This window comes from Molossus molossus, unplaced genomic scaffold (genome assembly GCF_014108415.1).
Source record: "Molossus molossus isolate mMolMol1 unplaced genomic scaffold, mMolMol1.p scaffold_m16_p_4, whole genome shotgun sequence".
NCBI lineage: Eukaryota > Metazoa > Chordata > Mammalia > Chiroptera > Molossidae > Molossus > Molossus molossus.
This window is the reverse complement of record NW_023425377.1, coordinates 35,225,258-35,245,368: the sequence shown is the minus strand read 5'-3', so window position 1 is coordinate 35,245,368 and position 20,111 is coordinate 35,225,258. Positions and strand designations below refer to the sequence as shown.

The following is a 20,111-nucleotide window of genomic DNA, read 5'->3' as shown; positions in this document are numbered from 1 at the left end:
GCAGGAGGTAACCAACTGATTCTCTCTCATGTCGATGTTTCTCCCCCCCCCCCCCCCCTCTATCTGAAGATAAATGGAAAAATATCCTTGGGTGAGGATTAAAAAAAAAGTAAAAGCAAACAAGACAAAGAAAAGAAGAAGAGCCCAGCTCAGCTGGTTGAGCATAACTTCCACGCACCAGGAGGTCACTGGTTCATTACCAGTCAGGGCACATGCTCGGGGTTGTGGGCTCAATACCCAGCAGGGAGCATGCAGAAGGCAATGTTTCTATCTCTCCCTGTCCCTTCCTCCATTTAAAAAAAAAAAAAAGACGATACATATACAAGTACAAATTTTGACATAAATGGCACACTGGGACCTAGGATAGTATTAGTGCCCAGATGTGATGGTTATATTTTATCAAAGCTCAGAATCATTACTCTGCTACAGGTAATAGAGGTAGAGTTAGTAAATACTTAAGCTGGGTAACACACTTTTGCAAAAACTCTCTGTTAATACCCTGAGTAAGATTTTAAAAAGAAACCAAGCCCTGGCTGGTTTGGCTCAGCGGTTGGAGCGTTGGCCTGCAGTCTGGAGAGACCCAGGTTCGGTTCCTGCTAAGGGCATGTACCTCGGTTGTAGTTTGTCCCCGGCCCTGGTTGAGTTGTGTGGGTGGCAACCACTCGATGTGTCTCTTTCACATCGATGTTTTTCTCTCTCCCTCCCACTCTATCTGAACAAAAATCAAAAAATGTCCTCGGGCCCTGGCCAGTTTGGCTCAGCCGTTAGAGCATCGGCCTGCGGTCCGGAGAGACCCAGGTTCGGTTCCCGCTAAGGGCACATACTTCGGTTGCAGTTTGTCCCCGGCCCTGGTTGGTCGTGCAGGTGGCAGCCACTCGATGTGTCCCTTCACGTCGATGTTTCTCTCTCTCTCTCCCTTCCTCTCTTTCTCTCCCATTCTATCTGTACAAAAAATGGAAAAATATCCTCGGGTGAGGATAAAAAAAAAAAAGAAACCAGAAAACTCGCAGGAATAAAATAGTATTTTATAGTAAAAAAGAACCTCTTTGCCTACTATATCTGAGTTATTCCTTATTTTCCTAGTCCTTATTAGAAGATAAGTACTTAGTTTTCCTAGACTGCTCTGACATAAAATTTTCATTTCATATCTTTCAATTCATTCTCGATAACTTGCCTAATAGGAAAGCAATTCCCCCTTCAAAGAGAAGTGGCATTCCCTCAAGTTAAGATGGCTAAATTTCCAGACCAGCACTCATACACCCTGCCACATCCCCACACTCATGGAGGATGATGGATAGAAGGCTCTAGCAGGGGTGGGGAACATCTGGCCCACAGGCCATATAAGGCCCTTGATATCAATACCAGCTAACATCACACACCTCACCAAATTAGCATGACCAAATTTAGGAGGCTAATTTTTAAGTTGATAATTTTGTATGGCCCTAGAATGTTATAAATATCTAAATGGCCCTTGGCAGAAAAAGGGTTCCCCACCTCTGATACATGCAGGACCCACCACACCAGAGAAGCCAACAGAAACATCAAGTGTTTTATTCCATTCACTCACTTTGCCAGTTTCACCAAAGCCATTTTCTCCACATCTCCCACGGCATATGCTCTCCAATAACACTGTCAAAAAAATAAACTGGTCACTTTGGCCACTGCCTCATGTGCCATGACTAATCACATAAAGGCTCAAGTCCTGCAAGCCCCCCAGAACTTCAGATTTGCAGGATGCAAGGCATGTTTACTAAATCTGATAGGTCCAGGCTACATACTGACATTCCCACTGCTGATGTCACCCCAGCTTTGCTTTTTAGCATATGTACCTCTAAATATTCAGACTTCCCTATGTAGAGATATCAGAATGAAGGAAAGTTAAAGAGTATAGATAGCCCAACCCTTCATCCAAAGAGCAGATTTCCATTCAAATCCTCCAGGGCTCAATTTCAGATACCTTTTTGGCTTCCACAAGTTGATTGAGTTTCTCATAACATTCTCCTAAAGCAACCAGCATACGAGAATCATTGGGCCTGAGAGAAAATAAGAGTAGCAGTCTGAGCAAAGACATTATAGATAACTAAAGTCTTCCCTTGAGGAACCACCACTTCTACAGTGGTCCCCCCTTATTCGCAGTTTCACTCTTCAGTTTCAGTTACTGCAGTCAACTGTAGTCTGAAAACATTACATGGAAAATTCCAGAAATAAAGAATTCATAAGTTTTAAATTGCACACTATTCTGTGTAGCATGATGAATCTCATGCCATCCTGCTTCTTCCCATCTGGGATATGAATTATCCCTTTCTCCAGTATATTTTCCTTCTATACTCTACCCACCAGTTAGTCACTTAGTAGCCGGCAAAAAAGAAAGAAAAGTATCAGCCCTTCCCACAACAAACACATTGTCAAGTGGCCAGACTTACCGAAGCTGGTGGGCCCGTCTGTAATAATAAAGGCAGTAAAATGGCATCTTAAGGATTTCATAGGTCTGCCCTAGACCATACCAGGCTCTGTAGTCCCGCTTATTGACCTCAATGGCATGTCTAAGAAATAGAGGAGAAACTAGTAAGACGGCAGAATCAAAGTGAGCAACTTGTCTCAACAGAGACTCCTAACATCACAACAATCTGTTCCACCTAACCTCACAAGTAGGAGCTCACCTATAAGCCTGAATAGCAGCAGATGTGTTCTTCATTTCCATGTATTCATGTCCCATCAGTGTCCAAGCCCCAAGATACCGAGGATTTAATTTCAAGGCTCTCTGGAAATATAAGGCTGCTTTCTCATGCTGAGAACGTAAACTATAATAATTGCCTAATTGAAAAACAAACAAAAAATACAAATAACTACAAAGATAAAAATAAAAGTCCTCTAAAATAGACAGCATTACACAGAATGGGCATAAAACTATAACCCATTCCCCCAAAGTCCTTGCAGAAATGCCAAATTATACATAAGGGAAATACCATTGCTCCCTTGGGAAATAAATAATTATCACCGTACATCCTGGCTTTTTTTTTTTTTTTAAATGTTTCCTAACACTGCAAATTTTTCTTCATTTTATTTCATCTGGATATAGCATTTATACATATATCTTCTTAAAGAGTAAGACACTTCTAGAGTAAGCTTTAGATCAGTGGTTTTCCAACTATATTCCTAGGTTCTAAGGATGTACCTCAAGGGTGAAAAAGGTAAATCTCTGAACTCCCTTCTCCCTCAGGAATCAAAGCAGTTATATTATCTTGAAAATAACAAGGTAGCCCTGGACCAAAGTGTCCTCCTAACACGCCAAGGCTGCACATTCAATCCTAGGTCAGGGCACATAAAAGAATCAACCAATGAAAGTGGAACAGCAGATCAATGGTTCTCTCCCTCTCAAATCAATAAAACAAAAGAATTTTTAAAAGAGTAAGTCAAAAGATTTTAGGATTCTGTGAAAGATTTTATTTGAAGAAAGGGTATAAGGGTCATTTGTCTTGCCCTGGCCTATGTGGCTTAGTTGAATGTCGTCTGGTGTGCTGAAAAGTCACTGAATCCATTCCTGGTCAGGGCACATACCCTGGTTTCAGGTTCCATCCCCAGTCAGGGTGCATGCGGGAAGTAATCAATCAATGTTTCTCTCTCACATCAATGTTTCTTTCTTTCTCTGCCCCCTACCCCCCTCCATTCCTCTCTCTCTCAATCAATAAAAACAAAAAAATTTTTAAGTCATCTGTCTTATGTCAGCTGGTAAATGGATAAACAAAATATGGTATATATTCAAACAATGGAATACTAGTCAATGATAAAAAGGAAATAATTATTGATACATACTACAAAATGGATGAACTTCAAAAACTGCTACGTGAAAGAAGCCAGACAATAGGGCGAAATACAGCAAGATTCCATTTATACAAAATTTCTAGAAAAGGCAAAGCTATAGAGATAGAAGGCTGATGTATGGCTGCTAGGAGATGGGACTGGGACTGATTGCAAATAGATCCAAGGAAACATTTTGGGGTGATGGGGTATTCTAAAATGGATTATGGCTATAGTTATACAACTGTATAAACTTATAAAAACTCATTAAACTATAAAATTAAAGTGGGTGAATTTTATGATATGTAAATTATACCTCAAAAAAGCTAATTTTTTTTCAAAAGGATAAATTAGAGCCATACCAACACTTAGAGAGATTTTTTTTACAAGCTCTTGTTGAATGAAAAAAGTAAAATGCAGAGAAATGTATATAAAGTGATCTATTTTCTAAAATAATTAGCCCATTAAACCTTGCATATATATTTGTATGTGGTATGGAACATCCTAACACAAGCATCTTAAAGAAAGAAGGAAGCAACAAGCAAAAACAAAACCCTGCACTTCAAAAAATTTCCATTCACAAAGGCCCATGGCGGGTATTGACAAGATGTGATTTCTACCCAATGCTCTGAACATCAAAGTGAAGAAATTCAATGACACAGGGGTAAATAGCGGGAGTAACTTTGACTCTCCTAAGGTAGCCAAATGCCTCGTCATCTAGTGATGTACATGAATGGATGAACGAGACTCCCACTGTCCCTACCTACTATCTAGCAAAACCACAGCCAAGGGAATGGGCTTGGCAGAATCAGCGGGGAAAGAAGACCTTGTTGAGCTTGACTCTAGTCTGGCACGGTGAAGTCTAGAGGTATGCAAAAAAACTCAACTAGACCATCAACTTACACCATACACAAGAATAAATTCAAATTAAATAAAAGACTTAAATGTGACTTGTGAATCCATAAAAATCCTTGAAGAAAATGTAGGCAACCAAATTTCAGACATCATACACAGCAGAATTTTCACTGATACATTGCCTAAGCCAACAGAAACAAAGGAAAAAATGAACACAAGAGACTACATCAAACTAAAAAGCTTCTGCACAGCAAAAGAAACAACTATCAAAATGGAAAGGGAACCCACTGTATGGAAGAGCATAATTGCCAATGATACATCAGAGAAGGGGTTAATTTCCAAAATATATAGAGTGCTCATACAACTCAACAAAAGGAAGACAAAGAACCCAATTAAAAAATGGGCAGAGTCCGGCCAGTGTGGCTCAGTAGTTGAGCATCGACCCATGCATCAAGAGTCGCAGGTTTGCCCTGGCCAGTTTGGCTCAGCGGTTAGAGCGTCGGCCTGCGGTCCTGAGAGACCCGGGTTCGGTTCCCGCTAAGGGCGCGTACCTCGGTTGCAGTTTGTCCCCGGCCCTGGTCGGTTATGCGGGTGGCAGCCACTCGATGTGTTCCTTTCACATCGATGTTTCTCTCTCTCTCTCTGTTCCTCTCTCTCCCTCCCACTCTACCTGAACAAAAAATGGAAAAATGTCCTCGGGTGAGGATAAAAAAAAAAAAAGTCGCCGGTTTCATTCCCGGCCAGGACACATGCCCAGATTGTGGGCCCAATACCCCAGTGTGGGGCATGCGGGAGGCGGCCAATCGATATTTTCTATCATCGATGTTTCTATCTCTCTCTCCCTTTCACGTCCTCTCTCTCTAAAAAAATCAATAAAGAGAAAAAAATTTTTGAAAAAAAAAAAGGGCAGAAGAGCTAGACACCTCTCCAAACAGGACATACAAGTGGACAAGAAACATGAAGAAATGCTCAACATCACTAATCATCAGAGAGATGCAAATTAGAACAACAATGAGGTATCACCTCACACCTATCAGAATGGCCACCATCAACAAATCATCAAACAACAAGTGTTGGTGAGGGTGTGAAGAAAAGGGGACTCTAGTGCACTGCTGGTGGGAATGCAGACTGGTGCAGCCACTATGAAAAACACTCAAAAAATTAAAAATTGAATTGCCATTTGTCCTAGTGATCCCACTTCTAGGAATATACCCTAAGAAGCCTGAAACACCAATCAGAAAGAATATAAGTACCCCCATGTTCATAGCAGCACTATTTACAATAGCTAAAATCGGGAAACAGCCCAAGTGTCCATCAGTAGACGAGTGGATAAAAAAGCTGTGGTACATATACACAATGGAGTACTATGCAGCTGTAAGAAAGAAAGATCTCTTATCCTTTGAGACGACATGGTGGGACCTGGAGAGTATTATCCTAAGCCAAACAGGCCAAGCAGAGAAAGACAAATACCACATGATCTCACTTATTTCTGGAATATAATGAACATAATAGTCTGAGGAACAGGGTAGACCCAGAGACATGAAAGTAGGGTACAGACTGACAATCCTCAGAAGAGAGGGTTGGGGAGGGAGATAAACCACAGAACTTATATGCATGTACACATAACTGATGGACATGGACAACAAAGCAGGGGATGGGGGAGGGGGGGAGGGGGAAGAGGGTGTCAATGGGGAAAAAAGGAGAAACATCTATAACAAAAAATAAAACAAAATCTCCATTATAGTGCTGGCCAGTTTGGCTCAGAGGTTAGAGCGTCAGCCCCCGGACCAAAAGTTGTGGCTTCGATACTGGTCAAGGGCATGTACCTTGGTTGCGGTTCGGTCCCCAGACCTGGTTGGAGTCATGCGGGGGGCAGCCAGTTGATGTGTCTCTCTCATGTCAATGTTTCTCTCTCTCTCTCCCTCTCCCTCTCCCTCTCCTCTCTCCCCCTCCTCCCACTCTATCTGAAGATAAAAGAAAACATAACCTCAGGTGAGGATTAAAAAAAAATCTCCATTATGTATAAATTGTATATGCATAAATAAACTAAATAAAATGATAGGTTTAGATGTATATATACTAACTTGCAGAGATCACGATATGCTGTCTAGAGGAAAAAGCAAGTTGCAGCCCTAGCAGAATGGCTCAGTTGGTTGGAGAGTCATGGAGTGTCATCCCATACACCAAAAGGTTGCAGGTTCGATTCCTAGTCAGGGCACATAACTAGGCTGTGGGTTCGATCCCAATCAGGACAAGTAAAAGAGGCAACTGATCAATGTTTCTCGCTCTCTCCCTTCCTTCCTCTCTCTTTAAAATCAATAAAAATATATCTTCAGGTGAGGATTAAACTAAAAAAAATAAAATTACAGAGAAATTATAGAATATGATTCCATTTTAGCAAAACCAAGTAACAAAACCTCCATAAATGTACGGCTGGAGTGGCTCAGTTGGTTAAGTGTTGTCCTGTGCACCAAAAGGTTGCTGGTTCAATTCCCAGTCAGGGCACATACCTGGGTTGCAGGTTTGATCCTCGGTCGGGGAGCACACAGAAGGCAATTGATTGATGTTTCTCTCTCTCTCTCCACATGTCTTCGGGTAAGGATTAAAAACATACTTATATATATTTAAATCTCCCTAGATTCAGCTGTTAGTTTGATTAAGGAGAAATCATTTATAACAATTGTCTGCACCCTATACCTGATCCTTTAAGTACAAATTCAAGTTCACATTCACCTAGAAAAAAACAAGATGGAGAGCTTTATGTCTCACACAAGAATATCTTTGCTTCTGCCACTGACTCAGAGACAGAGAGTAAGCAAGACACTAGGCAGAGTGTCCAAAGGCTAACTTTTGTAATAGGAGAAAATGGGGAAGTGGTAGCCAGGATATAAGCCCTAGCTGCTAATGAAGTCAGGATGACAAAGAAAGATGTTAAGGAAGTCAAAATTCTGGACAAAGATTAAGTAGATGAGATTTTCTTGACCAGTTGAAACAGCTACGATGTACTGAATGGTCACAATGTGCTAGGCAACTTACATTGTTATGAGGGCTTTGTATGCATTAATTTATTAAATCCTTACAACAACTACATGAGAGAAGATTCATTATTATCCTTTATGGATGAGGAAACTATAGCACAGAGAATTCGGGTCCAAGGTCACTGCCTTAAGAATAAAACCCAATCTTTTAGCAAGACAAAAAAGGCTCTTCAAGATCTAGCCCCTTTTCCAGGAAGCACAGAGAGTCCCAAACAAGACGAACCCAAAGAGGTCCACACCAAGACACATCATCATCAAAATGCAAAAGGTTCAAGACAAAGAAAGAATCTCAAAAGCAGCAAGAAAAGAGCAGTTAGTTACCTACAAGGGAGCTCCGATAAGACTGTCAGCTGATTTCTCAAAAGAAACTTTGCAGGCCGGAAAGGAGTGGCAAGAAATAGTCAAAGTGATGAAAAGCATCAACCTATAACCAAGATTACTCAATCCTGCAAAACTATCATTTAGAGTCAATGTCCATATAAAGGGTTTCCCAACAAGAGAAAGCTAAAGGAGTCCATCACCACCAAACCAATATTGTATGAAATGTTGACAGGTCTTCTTGAAGAACAAAAATATGAACAATAAAATGGCAATAAATACATATCTATCAACAACTGAGTCTACAAACAAAATGAGCAAGCAGAACAGAAACAGACTCATAGATACAGAGAACTTTTTGTTGGTTGTCAGATGGAAGGGGGTTGGGGGATGGAGTGAAAAGGGGAAGGAATTAAGAAGTACAAATTGGTTGTTATACTGATGAACCTCAAAGGGAAGGGGGGAGGGAGGGCGAGAAGAGATAAACCAAAGAACTTATATGCATATATGCATAACTAATGGGCACAGACAGGAGCGTGGGGAAAGCAGGAGGAGGGAGAAAAGGGGAGGAGGGGGTCAATGGGGAAAAAAGGGAGGACATCTGTAATACATTCCACAATAAAGATAAGTTTAAAAAGAAGAAAGAGCCCTGGCCGGTTTGGCTCAGTGGTTGGAGCGTCAGCCTGCGGAACAGAGAGTCCCTGGTTTGGTTCCCACTATGGGCACGTACCAAATAATAAATAAATAAATAAATAAAATAAGTTAGAAAGAAACATTAAAAGCAAAACTGAAAAAATAAAAAAAAATAAAAAAATAAAAAAAAAAAAGAAGAAAGAAAAAATACATCTAGCTCTTTTTTGTACATTCCCACCTCCCACACCATGCTTCAGAATGCTGAACTATTTCCAGCACAAGGTTTGTTTCACACTTCAATGCCTCTGCACTGCTATGCCCTTCCCAAGTCAATTCTTCTCCCTTACTGAACTCTTTCACTCCTGCCTATTCTTCAAGCATCACCTTCCCTAATCTCGGACTGGATTAGATGCCTTTCTTATGTACTCTCAGCATCCTGTGTTTACCTCAATCATTGCATTATAGTTGTTTTCTTATTGGCCTTCCTAAATAGGCAATTAGGGTAGGTAGTACAATACAAAGCACAGTGCCTGGCACTCAGAAGATGCTTTAAGATGTTTTCTGGCCCTGGCCGGTTTGGCTCAGCGGTTGGAGCGTCGGCCTGCAGTCCAGAGAGATCCAGGTTCGGTTCCTGCTAAGGGGATGTAATTCAGTTGCAGTTTGTCCCTGGCCCTGGATGGGTCGTGTGGGTGGCAGCCACTCGATGTGTCCCTTTCACGTCGATGTTTCTCTCTCTCTCTCCCTCTCTTTCCCTCCCACTCTATCTGAACAAAAAAATGGAAAAATGTCCTCGGGTGAGGATAAAAAAAAAAAATGTTTTCTGAATAAACTGGAGTTCTGTTCCATCCACAACTTAATATCCATTATACTTTATTCATAATGTTCTAATATTGAAAAGATCATTTTTGTTCCTACTCTTACCTATGTTCCCATGGGACTTATGACATTTTTTTTCATGCTTATTTCCCATGCCAGACTACAAACTTCCTCATGGGCCAGAAATATTTATTGAATGATTAACTGAAACTCTATCCGTTTATTAACAACATCCTAATCTAGAGAGGTAAAAATGCATGATCGCGATGCAGTGTCACCAAAGACCCAGGGAGAGGTATCTCCCGTTCATCTCCAGGGAACCTAGGTTTTCAATCACAACCAACCAAGCTTACTTTTATCCAAGAGTGGCCATTCATCTGCTTAAGTCAACTGATTATCAGGCTACACTAGTGTGGTCAAGGACACAGGACCGTGGTTCTTTTTTTTCTTTTTTAATCCTCACCTGAGGATATTTTTTCTATTTCTCTTCAGACAGAGTGGGAAGAATAGAGAGAGGGAGAGAAAGGGAGAGAGAGAAACATCGATATGAAAGGGACACATTGACTGGTTGCCTCCCACATGATCCCGACCAGGGCCGAGGACAAACTGCAACCAAGGTATGTGCCATTGGTCGGAATTGAACCCGTGATTCTTTGGTCCTCAGGCTGACGCTCTACCATTAAGCCAAACCTGCCAGGGCAGGACCATGGTTCTTAACCAGAGATGATTCTGACCCCAAGAGGTTATTTGTCAATACCTGGAAGGGAGCAGTGGGTAGAGGCTAGGGATAACACCCTACAATGCACAGGGCAGTGCCCCCCCAAAAAAACTGTTAGCCCAAAATATCATTAGTGCCAAGACTAAGACACCCTAATACAGAGAAACAGGTATTCTATCTCTTTCATAGGATTAGAAATTCTTACAAACTTTTTATTTATTTATTTTTAATTAATTAACTTACTTTTGTTACAGATGTTTCTCCTTTTCCCCCCAGATACCCTCCTCCCTATCCTGCCCCCACCCCCACTTACAAACTTTTTAGTTATACTAAAGTTTAAAATATATACACTTTTTATTCAGTCTTTCACTGCTTATTACATAGAAATAACTGCATAAATATGTAAAAATAAATGTACACATCAAAGATGTTTTCTGAAGCAATTTTTAAAAAAATGTTTTTAGTCCTAGCCATTTTTGCTAAGTGGTTAGAGCGTCAGCCCGTGGGTCAATGAGTCATGGGTTCGATTCTGGTCAAGGGCACGTACCTTCATTGTGGTTTGTCCTCTGCCCTGGTTGGGGCCATGTGGGGCACAACTAGTCGATGTGTCCTCTCACGTCAATGTTTCTCTCTCTCTCCCTCCCTCCCATTCTATCTTAAGATAAAAAGAAAAATGTCCTTGGGTGAGGATTAAAATGTGTGTGTGTGTGTGTGTGTGTGTGTGTGTGTGTGTGTTTACTGATTTTAGAGAGAGGAAAGGAGAGAGAAAGAGAGAAACATCAATGTGAGAAACATCAGTCATGGATCAGCTGCCTCCTATACGCCCCCCTACCGGGGATCCAGCCTGCAAACCGGGCATGTGCTCTGACCAAGAACCAAACCAGCAACCTTTTGATGCATGGGACGATGCTCAACCAACTGAGCTACACTGGACAGGGCTCCTGAAGCAATTTTTATATTAACAAACACTGGCTATAACTTATGTATTAGAGAATGATTAAATAAGTTATGGCCATTGTTTGTTGGGATTTTGGTCTTCTAGTCTTCATTTGAAACACTGAAAAATAAATGCACAGCCCTGAGAGGTATGGCTTAGTGGTTAGAGTGTCGGCCAGCAGACCAAAGGGTCATGGGTTCGATTCCCTGTCATGGTCACATGCCTGGGTGGCAGGTTTGATCCCCAGCCCCAGTTCAGGTTGTGCAGGAAGCAACCAATCAAATGTCTCTCTCACATTGATGTTTCTCTCTCTCTCCCTCCCCCTTCATCCTTCTCTCCCTTCCTTCCACTCTCTAAAAATCAATGGAAAAAATATCCTCAGGTGAGGATTAACAAAAAAAAAAAAAAAACCAACCAAACAAACAAAAAACAGAAGTTATAAAGCAGTGTGTATAATGATATAATTTTTGCAAGCAAACTATAGACACTCACACCTTTTTAGTATTCACAAAGAAAAATATTCTGGAATCATTGTCAGCACACACTCTTGGGGATAGGATTACAGTGAGCTTTCACTTTCTACTATATATAATTTGTCACCTTGGATACTTTTATATTACTAATATTTTTATATGTATATTACTTACAATAAAGATAAATCTTAAAAAAGAAAAATGACTCTTACCAATTACACAGCAAGTTTCTACACGATATTTATCAATCTCACAGAGGTTGTGAGCCAGATAACTCAACTCAGATTTCATGCTCTGGAAGAAAAGAAAAAGACAGTCTAAGCATAAAAAATGAACCCCTTAAATTATTTTTCTTGTAGCTAATCAAACTGGCTGACAATCCTACCCAGATGAAAGCACAAAAGAGCTTAATCAAGTTCAAGTAAAGGAAGCAGCTCACCCTGACATAAAGAAGGTTGGAGAACGTGTCCATATTCTCAATTCTATAAGGGTCTTGTTTTCTTAGCTCATTAAAAATAGAGAGGGCTTTATCAATATCTGCAGAAAGAAGGTAGTTCAGAAAACAACACAGTGATACTTTCAGGGTTTGATGGATTTCATTGTCCTCATTCACTTACCTCTGATATTGTGATAGGCAACTGCAATTTGGGAAACAATATATGAGCTCTTAGAGAAGCCCACATCAATGAGATTCTGATACTTTTGTAGGGCCTCCTCTATCAACTGCAACTCTGTGTATATATGAGCCAGAAAAAACTCTTTCATCCAGGTGTCTGGCAAAGACAGGAACTTCAGCTGGCAGCAGGAGAGAGAGGGACACACTTAATATATTTTGACCTCTCTCCCAAAAGAACATCAAGGAACTATTTTTGTTGTCTAAAGCAGCGATTCTGAACTGGTATGCCACAAGAATTTTAAAAACATATAACACCTGACTATTTAGTCAGGGGTATTGACCTCTTTTCCCTTACATTGTCATATACAAAAATGACAATAGTCAACACAACAGTAGCCGTCCGGTGTAAATGAATCAAAATTATACCTTTTTCATTTTTTGGTCATACTGGCAAAATATATATCTTTTTGGTGTGCTGCAGAATTTTAGTAATTAGTTTATGTGTACCATGAGAGAAAACAGTTAAAAATCGCTTGTCTAAAGGACTTAATATCCAAAATTTATTACAGCACCTAATAATGAACACAGGGCAGTTAAAATATAATAGGATTTACAACTACAATACGAAGAAATGGCCCAGTTGGAGAAGGCTTCAAAGAATAGACTGGAGATGAGATGTCTTGGAAGGTGAGTAGATTTGAATAGAAAAAAGGGAGAAGAAGAGAGAAAAAGAATGTTCTAGGCAAGGACAACAAATAGAGGGAAAACATGTTAACATGTTGAGTGGGGGTGAAAAAGCTGAGGAAACTAGCTTGTTTGAGGGGAAACTTTGTGCTGGGAAGTAGTGAAAAAAATAAGACTGAATTGGTAGGCTGGGTCCTATGATGCAACAGGAAATGGAATGCAATAGGAAACCACTGCAGTTTTTTGCAAGGGAATGACATGATGACGTGTGTTTATTTTGGTGATACGTGCCCCTAACGGGAACCAAACTCGGGACTCTCTGGTCCGCAGGCCAACACTCAACCGCTGAGCCAAACTGGCCAGGGCGACGTGTGTTTTAAGAATAAGTTTGGAAACAGTATGCAGGATGGCTTGGAAATGGGAATATAAAGATGAGAAAGCTAGACAGAAAGTATCTATTACTTATAATAAATTCAAATTAGAGATGATAACCAAGATGGCAAAGGAAGCCAAAATAAAGAGATGCATACAAGAAGGATCCATGACAATGTCTGGTGAGTGAATACATAACAGAGATAAGAGAAAGGGAAGAGACAAATATGACTCTGAGGCATTAAGACTGGGTGTCTTGAGAAATAGTAACGCTAATGACAGTCTATCAAGTTGGCAGAAAGAAAATTTGATAGGTAAGATGAAAAATCTGGTTTTGTGTATTTTGAGTTCAGAGACAAAAAAAAAAAACTTTCAGTGAAAGTCTAGTAGGCAGTTAGAGGTAGGTAAATACAAGTAAATCAAGATAAGATTTCAGACACAGACTTAGTAGCACATATCATTATTAGGAGAAATCAATCAGCCTTTGGCTCTTCAGAGCAACCAAAAGGAAATGTGTTGTCATTTACATTAATTACTGAAGAACAGCAAAATAATCTCTATAGACAATATCTTCTAATAATGACTAATAAAATGATTGCAGTTTATAAAGAAATTTCATATACATTATTTCCTTAATTAACAAATCTCTGTATCTTCAGAGTCCTATGAGCTCAGCAGAGAATTAAATGTTTTAAATTGTTTTTTTTGCCCTTCCTGGTTTGGCTCAGCGGTTAGAGCATCAGCCTGAGAGACCCGGGTTCGGTTCCCGCTAAGGGCCGTGCCTCGGTTGCAGTTTGTCCCCGGCCCTGGTCGGTTGTGCGGGTGGCAGCCACTCGATGTGTCCCTTTCACATCGATGTTTCTCTCTCTCTCTCTGTTCCTCTCTCTACCTGAACAAAAAATGGAAAAATGTCCTCGGGTGAGGATAAAAAATAAATAAATAAATAAATAAATAAATAAATAAATAAATAAATTGGGTTTTTTTATTGATATTTTTAGAGAGAGAGGAAGGGAGCGGGAGAAATAGAAACATCAATGAGAGAGAAGCAGCAGCATTATTAAGCTGCCTCCTGAACATATGAATACAAAAAGATATTATAATACAACTGTATGCAAATCCAACACAACTACCAAAGATTTGTCTTTCAAATGAAGACCTGAAGACTGAAATCCCAACAGAGGAGCAAAGAGCTAGCTATAATCAAAAGAAAATCTCTCTCCCCCACCCTATTATTACAAAATTACATAAAACTTGAAGCACAGGATTTTTGACATAGCTCATCTCAATTTACCATCTCTTTGTCTGTAATCAAGTTGCAGAGTTCTAGCCAGGCTCCCCAATGCAAAGGCAAAACATGAGTAGCCTCCACAAATACATCAATGGCCTCTTTCACCAAGTCCAGTTTTCGAAGCACAACACCATACCTGGCAAAGAAGGAAACAATCAAAGAAGTTAACACTCTATAACATCTACTTCTACTCAGAAAAATATGTTATAGAAAGTTCTAAAATTACTCTAACACTTACAGATAAAGGCCAAATCCATCAAGTTCCCGAGCCTGGTGCTTTTTGCTGAGCTCCACTCTCAGTTCTCTAAGAGCCTCATTTTTCACTTGTCCTTTTTCCAGAGGGCCTAGGAAAGAAACAAAGTCTCTGATCTAAGAGAAGACTGTTGGTCTTCATTTCATAGACTTTCAGCATCAAACAGCTACACCTGAAACTCCCAGCAAGCACTCACAAGTGGTCAACGATATCTTATACAATTTTTTTTCCCCCATAAACCACAACTGATAATTGGTCATATTTTGTTAGGCCCACACAGGTTTTCAAATTTTTGAAATATTATCAACGTTTAAAAATCAGAAGCCTCAACTAAAAATCTGAATTTCCAGCTTCAGGTTGCAGGGAATGGAGTGGGGCCAAGAAAAGAAAGTCCTGACAACAGCAAGCCACAAGGCAGCCCTCAGCTGGAGCTGGGTGGCAATCAGCCAGCCCTGCTATCTAGTTTACAACAACCCTCCTCGGATCACTTCACACATTTGTACGACCTACCTGGCTCCTACAGCATGTGTATATTTAACTCCTGCTTTAATCTAAAGGGTAAGAAAAAGAAATTCATACCTAAGCTATCAACTGTTTCATCATCCTTCTTCTTTTCTCCAGACTGTAAGAGAAAATCCACACAGTTTATTTTCAATCTGTTCTAAAACCAGCAGCCTGATTCTACTCAAAGGGCCCAAAACCAACCTAAATGGCATCTACAATTGGTCACTAATATTTTTTAATGTTTTTATTGAGTTTTTAGAGATAGATAGAAACACCAATATGAGAAACATCAATCAGCTGCCTCACGCACCACCCCCACTGGGGATTGAGCCGGCAACCCTGGCTGGTGCCCTGACCGGGAATCAAACTGGGACTTCTCAGTTCATGGGATGACACTCAGTCCACTGAGCCACACCAGCTGGATTATTGGTGACTAATTTTAAGTAACTATTCAGGGGCTCCCACTGGTCAAATCGGGACTAATTTGACCGCCAAAATAATTCAGTACAGTAATAAATTATAAACAATAAAAAATAAAAGAATCCTGCCCTGGCCAGTTTGGCTCAGCAGTAGAGCATCAGCCCGAGGATCAATGAGTCACAGGTTTGATTCCAGCCAAGGGCATGTACCTATGTTGCATTCATCCCTGGCCCTGGTCAAGGTCATGCGGGAGGCATCCAATCGATGTGTGCCTCTCATGTCAATGTTTCTCTCCCTTTCTCTCTCTCCCCCTCCCACTGTCTGAAGATAAATAGAAAAATATCCTCAGGTGAGGATTTAATTAATTAGTTAATTTAAAAAAAGAATCCTAAGTCCATACTGACACTAGATAAATAGATAAATAGAAAGGGGAGAAAACGCTTTTTCTTAGAGTAAAATGACAAGTGGTGAATAGTAAATATGGAGAGTGCTAGAGGGGAAAATCATCATTTTGCAACATCACAGTAAAAAATACTTCAGGCAAAAATTAACAATTTCTTGACCAATGGATATTTAGGTTGTTGACATTTTGGAGGTATTACCAAAAAAAGTACTTCAAAGAACAGTCCTGTACATATAACCTTGTGCACATATTGAGGTATTTACATTGGACAAGTTACTTAAAGTAGAATTGTTTGGTCACAGTATTTCAAATTAACATAATCTGCCAAAATTGACTTCCAAAATGGCTGTATGAACTTTTACTCCTAAAACAAAGGGGGAGGGGGAGATCTATTGACCCATACCTCTGTCAGTGATGAATATTACAAATTTTTTTTTTTCTTTATTGATTTTTAGAGAGAGAGAGGAAGGGAGAGGGAGAGAGAGACAGAAACATCAATGAAAGAGAACATCGATTGACTGCCTCCTGCATGACCCCCACTGGGGATTGGGCCCACAACCTGGGCATGTGCCCTGACCGGGAATCGAACCAGTGACCTGGTGCATGTGTTGACACTCAACCATTGAGACATACCAGTCAGGCTATTATAAATATTTTTAATAATTTCTTTCATACCATCATTTTTAAAATTTTATTTATATCTTCTTTTTTTTTATCCTCACCCGAGGATATTTTTCTACTTATCTTCAGATAGAATGGAAGGGAAAGAGAGGGAAGGAAAGGGGGAGAGAGAGAGAAACATCAAAGTGAGAGGGACACACTGACTGGTTGCCTCCTGCAGGACCCCAACCAGGGCCTGGACAAACCACAACTGAGGTACATGCCATCGGCCCGGAATCAAACCAAGACTCGTTGGTCCGCAGGCAAACCAAGACTCGTTGGTCCGCAGGCCGACACTCTACCGCTGAGCCAAACTGGCCAAGGCTATTTATGATATCTTCTTTATTATTGTCAAGTATTTATAAAATACACTCACAAGTAAGCTATTGCTAAGCTATTTAAAAGACTTAACGTTTTCTACTTGGTTCTAAATATGGATGCTTCACTGAAGGTAGAATGACATCTTAAAATGGCCCTCACCAGATATCTAGAATACATGTACAGGAAATAGGCTTTCTTGCTATTACAGCCATGCAGGAAATGTGCTGCCCGATCATACTCTTTAACATCAAAGTAGGCCTTGGCCAGGGTATAAGCATCCATATCCTGAGCATCCTCCTAGAAAAGAGACAAGTTTTTGTAAGTGACTGGGAGCAGGACAACAAAAGTTCAAAGCCATGATGTATATTCATTAACATCAAGATGTAAGAAAAAGAATTTTTTCCTCTTCCTCCTCCCAAAAACATAAAACTTATGCAATTTTACATAAAATGTATGTAAAATATATATATTATGAAGGTCAGATAATTTTTTTTCAAAATTAAAAGTTAAGGGCAAAAATAAAAAATTAAACCAACACACTCAGAAATTTGTATTGTTTCTGCAAACTACATTTGAAGTTTCATAGGCTTTAGTATTAGGAATCTATATTCAAATTCTAAGTCTGATTTCCTAGCTTCATGACATTAGTAGGCTAGTTACTTAGCTTCTCTGAGTATTCACTCCTTCATCCGTAAAATGGAGCCAATAATATAGATTTGACATGAGGGGAAAATGAAAAAGCATGGAAAATATCTGGCATTCATATTCAACATTCCCTTCCTTCTCTACGGTTTTAAATTCTTACATAAGTGCAATTACTTATACTTTTTGTACTTCAAGAATGTTTTGACATGTTAGTATTGCAAAAAGCACAGACTATAGCTATAATTCTCTATGTAAAAAAATGAAATAATGCACATTTAAGTTAAAAACATACCCCCCCTCCCATTCTAGGGATAAATTGATTAAAACTTTAATAATTTCATGCTCCTCATCCTTCTTTCCCCACATATTACCAGACACAAAACAGGATCCAAAACGAATTCAGTGTTTTCTTCACTGGATAAGTGTCTTAAATGTGGCTACTGAGCTTTGGATTCTTTGCATATCCACTTAACATTTGCTTATTTCCTCCCCTGCTCCCTCTCACCTGCATTATACCTTTTATTTATTTATTTTTAATTGTTTTTTCTTTATTGATTTTAGAGAAAGAGGGAGAGAGAGATAGAAACATTGATGAGAGAGAGCATCAACTGGCCGCCTCCTGCATGCTCCACACTGAGGATTGGGCCCACAACCCGGGCATGTGTCCTGACAAAGAATCGAACCGGTGACCTCTTTCTTGGTGTATGGGTTGATGCTCAATCACTGAGCCACACCAGTTATTGATTTGAGAGAGAGAGGAAAAAAAAACATAGATGTGAGAGAGAAATATTCATCAGCTGCCTCCCCCATGCACCCAGACCAGGGAATCAAGCCCCAAACTTGGGCATGTGCTCTGACCAGGAATGTAACCAGTGACTTTCAGTGCACCACACGACAAAGCTCAACCAACTGAGCCACACCAGCCATGGCTGCATTATACCTTTTAGAATAAAGAATATTCATTGTTTTTTAGTGTGTGTATGCTGGGGGGGGGGGGGTCCAGCCATGTGACTGTGGTTGAGCCTCGACCCATGCACCAAGAGGTTGCCAGTTCGATTCCCGGTCAGGGCACATGCCCAGGTTGTGGGCCAAATCCCCAGTAGAGGTCATGCAGGAGGGTTCTCTCCCATCGATGTTTTTTGTTTTTTTGTTTTTTTTTTATCCTCACCCAAGGACACTTTTTCATTCTTTGTTCAGATAGAGCAGGAGGGAGAGAGAGAGAGAGAAACATCGATGTGAAAGGGACACATCGAGTGGCTGCCACCCGCAGGACCAACCAGGGCCGGGGACAAACTGCAACCGAGGTACATGCCCTTAGCAGGAACCGAACCCGGGTCTCTCCGGACCGCAGGCCAACGCTTTAACCGCTGAGCCAAACCGGCCAGGGCCCCATCAGTGTTTCTATCTCTCTCTCCCTGTCTCTAAAATCAATAAAGAAAAGTAAAGTGTGTGTAGTGGGGAGGGAGTGTGGGATCAAGTAACAAAATGAATTATAATAAAAAGCATTCAGACTACACAGACTGTGTAGACATGTACTATTGATGACACATAAAATATATTCATATCTCATTTAATTCCCTCAATAACCCCATAAAGTAAATACTATTATTTGAATTTCACAGGTGAGGAAACTATGGTTCAGGAGGTTAAGTTGCCGAAAGTCACTAGTGTGGCTGAGATTTGAACCCAGAGCTATGTGAACCCAAAGCCAGTTTCACAGTTATAACAACCTTCGATTTTCTGCTCGTCATTATGAGTATTGTCTAGGCTGGGCTACAAAACCAAAAAGGCTGAAATCTTAAGCAAGAAGGACTGTTTCCTTATTCTCTCCAGCTTAAGTAAAAGCACCATCAGACCTTTCAAAGCTCAACATAATCACACAGGTAAAATCGCTTAAAACACCCAGCTTTTTAAATGCTTGAATTCCCTCTACCAACATTCCCGCTAAGGAAGAAGACTGCTCCCCCTCAGTGACAGGTCACTCGGTACCTCTCCGGTCGATGCGTTCGCTGTGTAGCCCTTACCTCTGTAATAGGCGGAGGAGGCTGCAGCTCGGCCAGAGGCAACGCCGGGAGAGAGAAGGCCAACTCCGCGGACCTGGAACACCCCCGCAAACTGAATCAGCTCTACAAGCCCCCCAAAGCCAGAGATCCAAGGCCAGTCCCTTCCCACCCCGACATCTCACCATTTGCTACTGTGCAGTAGGCCTCGCTCCCGGGTAAGGCCGGCGATAAGTAGCAGCTGCTTTTTAATTTCCCGCAAATTTGAGAAATCGCCACTCGCTGACAAAATCGGTACGGCCGGAGCCGACAGAGGCACAGGGGCTACAGAGAGACCCGCAGCCATTTTTCAGTCTCAG

At 40.6% G+C, this 20,111-nt stretch overlaps 1 protein-coding gene across 4 annotated transcripts in view; it reads right to left on the bottom strand.

The window, feature by feature from the left end:
- Positions 1-20,111, bottom strand: part of CDC23 (cell division cycle 23) — a 23,540-nt gene extending 3,429 nt beyond the window's left edge. For 2 of the 4 annotated variants that reach the window (XM_036239812.1, XM_036239810.1), the window contains exons 1-13: positions 19,938-20,111; positions 19,777-19,849; positions 17,267-17,404; positions 15,379-15,421; positions 14,785-14,890; positions 14,550-14,682; positions 12,204-12,381; positions 12,026-12,123; positions 11,799-11,880; positions 2,661-2,814; positions 2,424-2,543; positions 1,958-2,033; positions 1,568-1,629 (exon numbers count right to left, since the gene is read on the bottom strand). In XM_036239812.1, coding sequence (XP_036095705.1) covers positions 1,568-1,629; positions 1,958-2,033; positions 2,424-2,543; positions 2,661-2,814; positions 11,799-11,880; positions 12,026-12,123; positions 12,204-12,381; positions 14,550-14,682; positions 14,785-14,890; positions 15,379-15,421; positions 17,267-17,404; positions 19,777-19,849; positions 19,938-20,098 — 1,424 coding nt within the window. In that variant the 5' untranslated portion in view covers positions 20,099-20,111. Of the gene's footprint in view, positions 1-1,567; positions 1,630-1,957; positions 2,034-2,423; positions 2,544-2,660; positions 2,815-11,798; positions 11,881-12,025; positions 12,124-12,203; positions 12,382-14,549; positions 14,683-14,784; positions 14,891-15,378; positions 15,422-17,266; positions 17,405-18,257; positions 18,309-19,776; positions 19,850-19,937 lie in introns of those variants that run through there. The other 2 variants (XM_036239814.1, XM_036239813.1) reach the window with 2 other exon arrangements.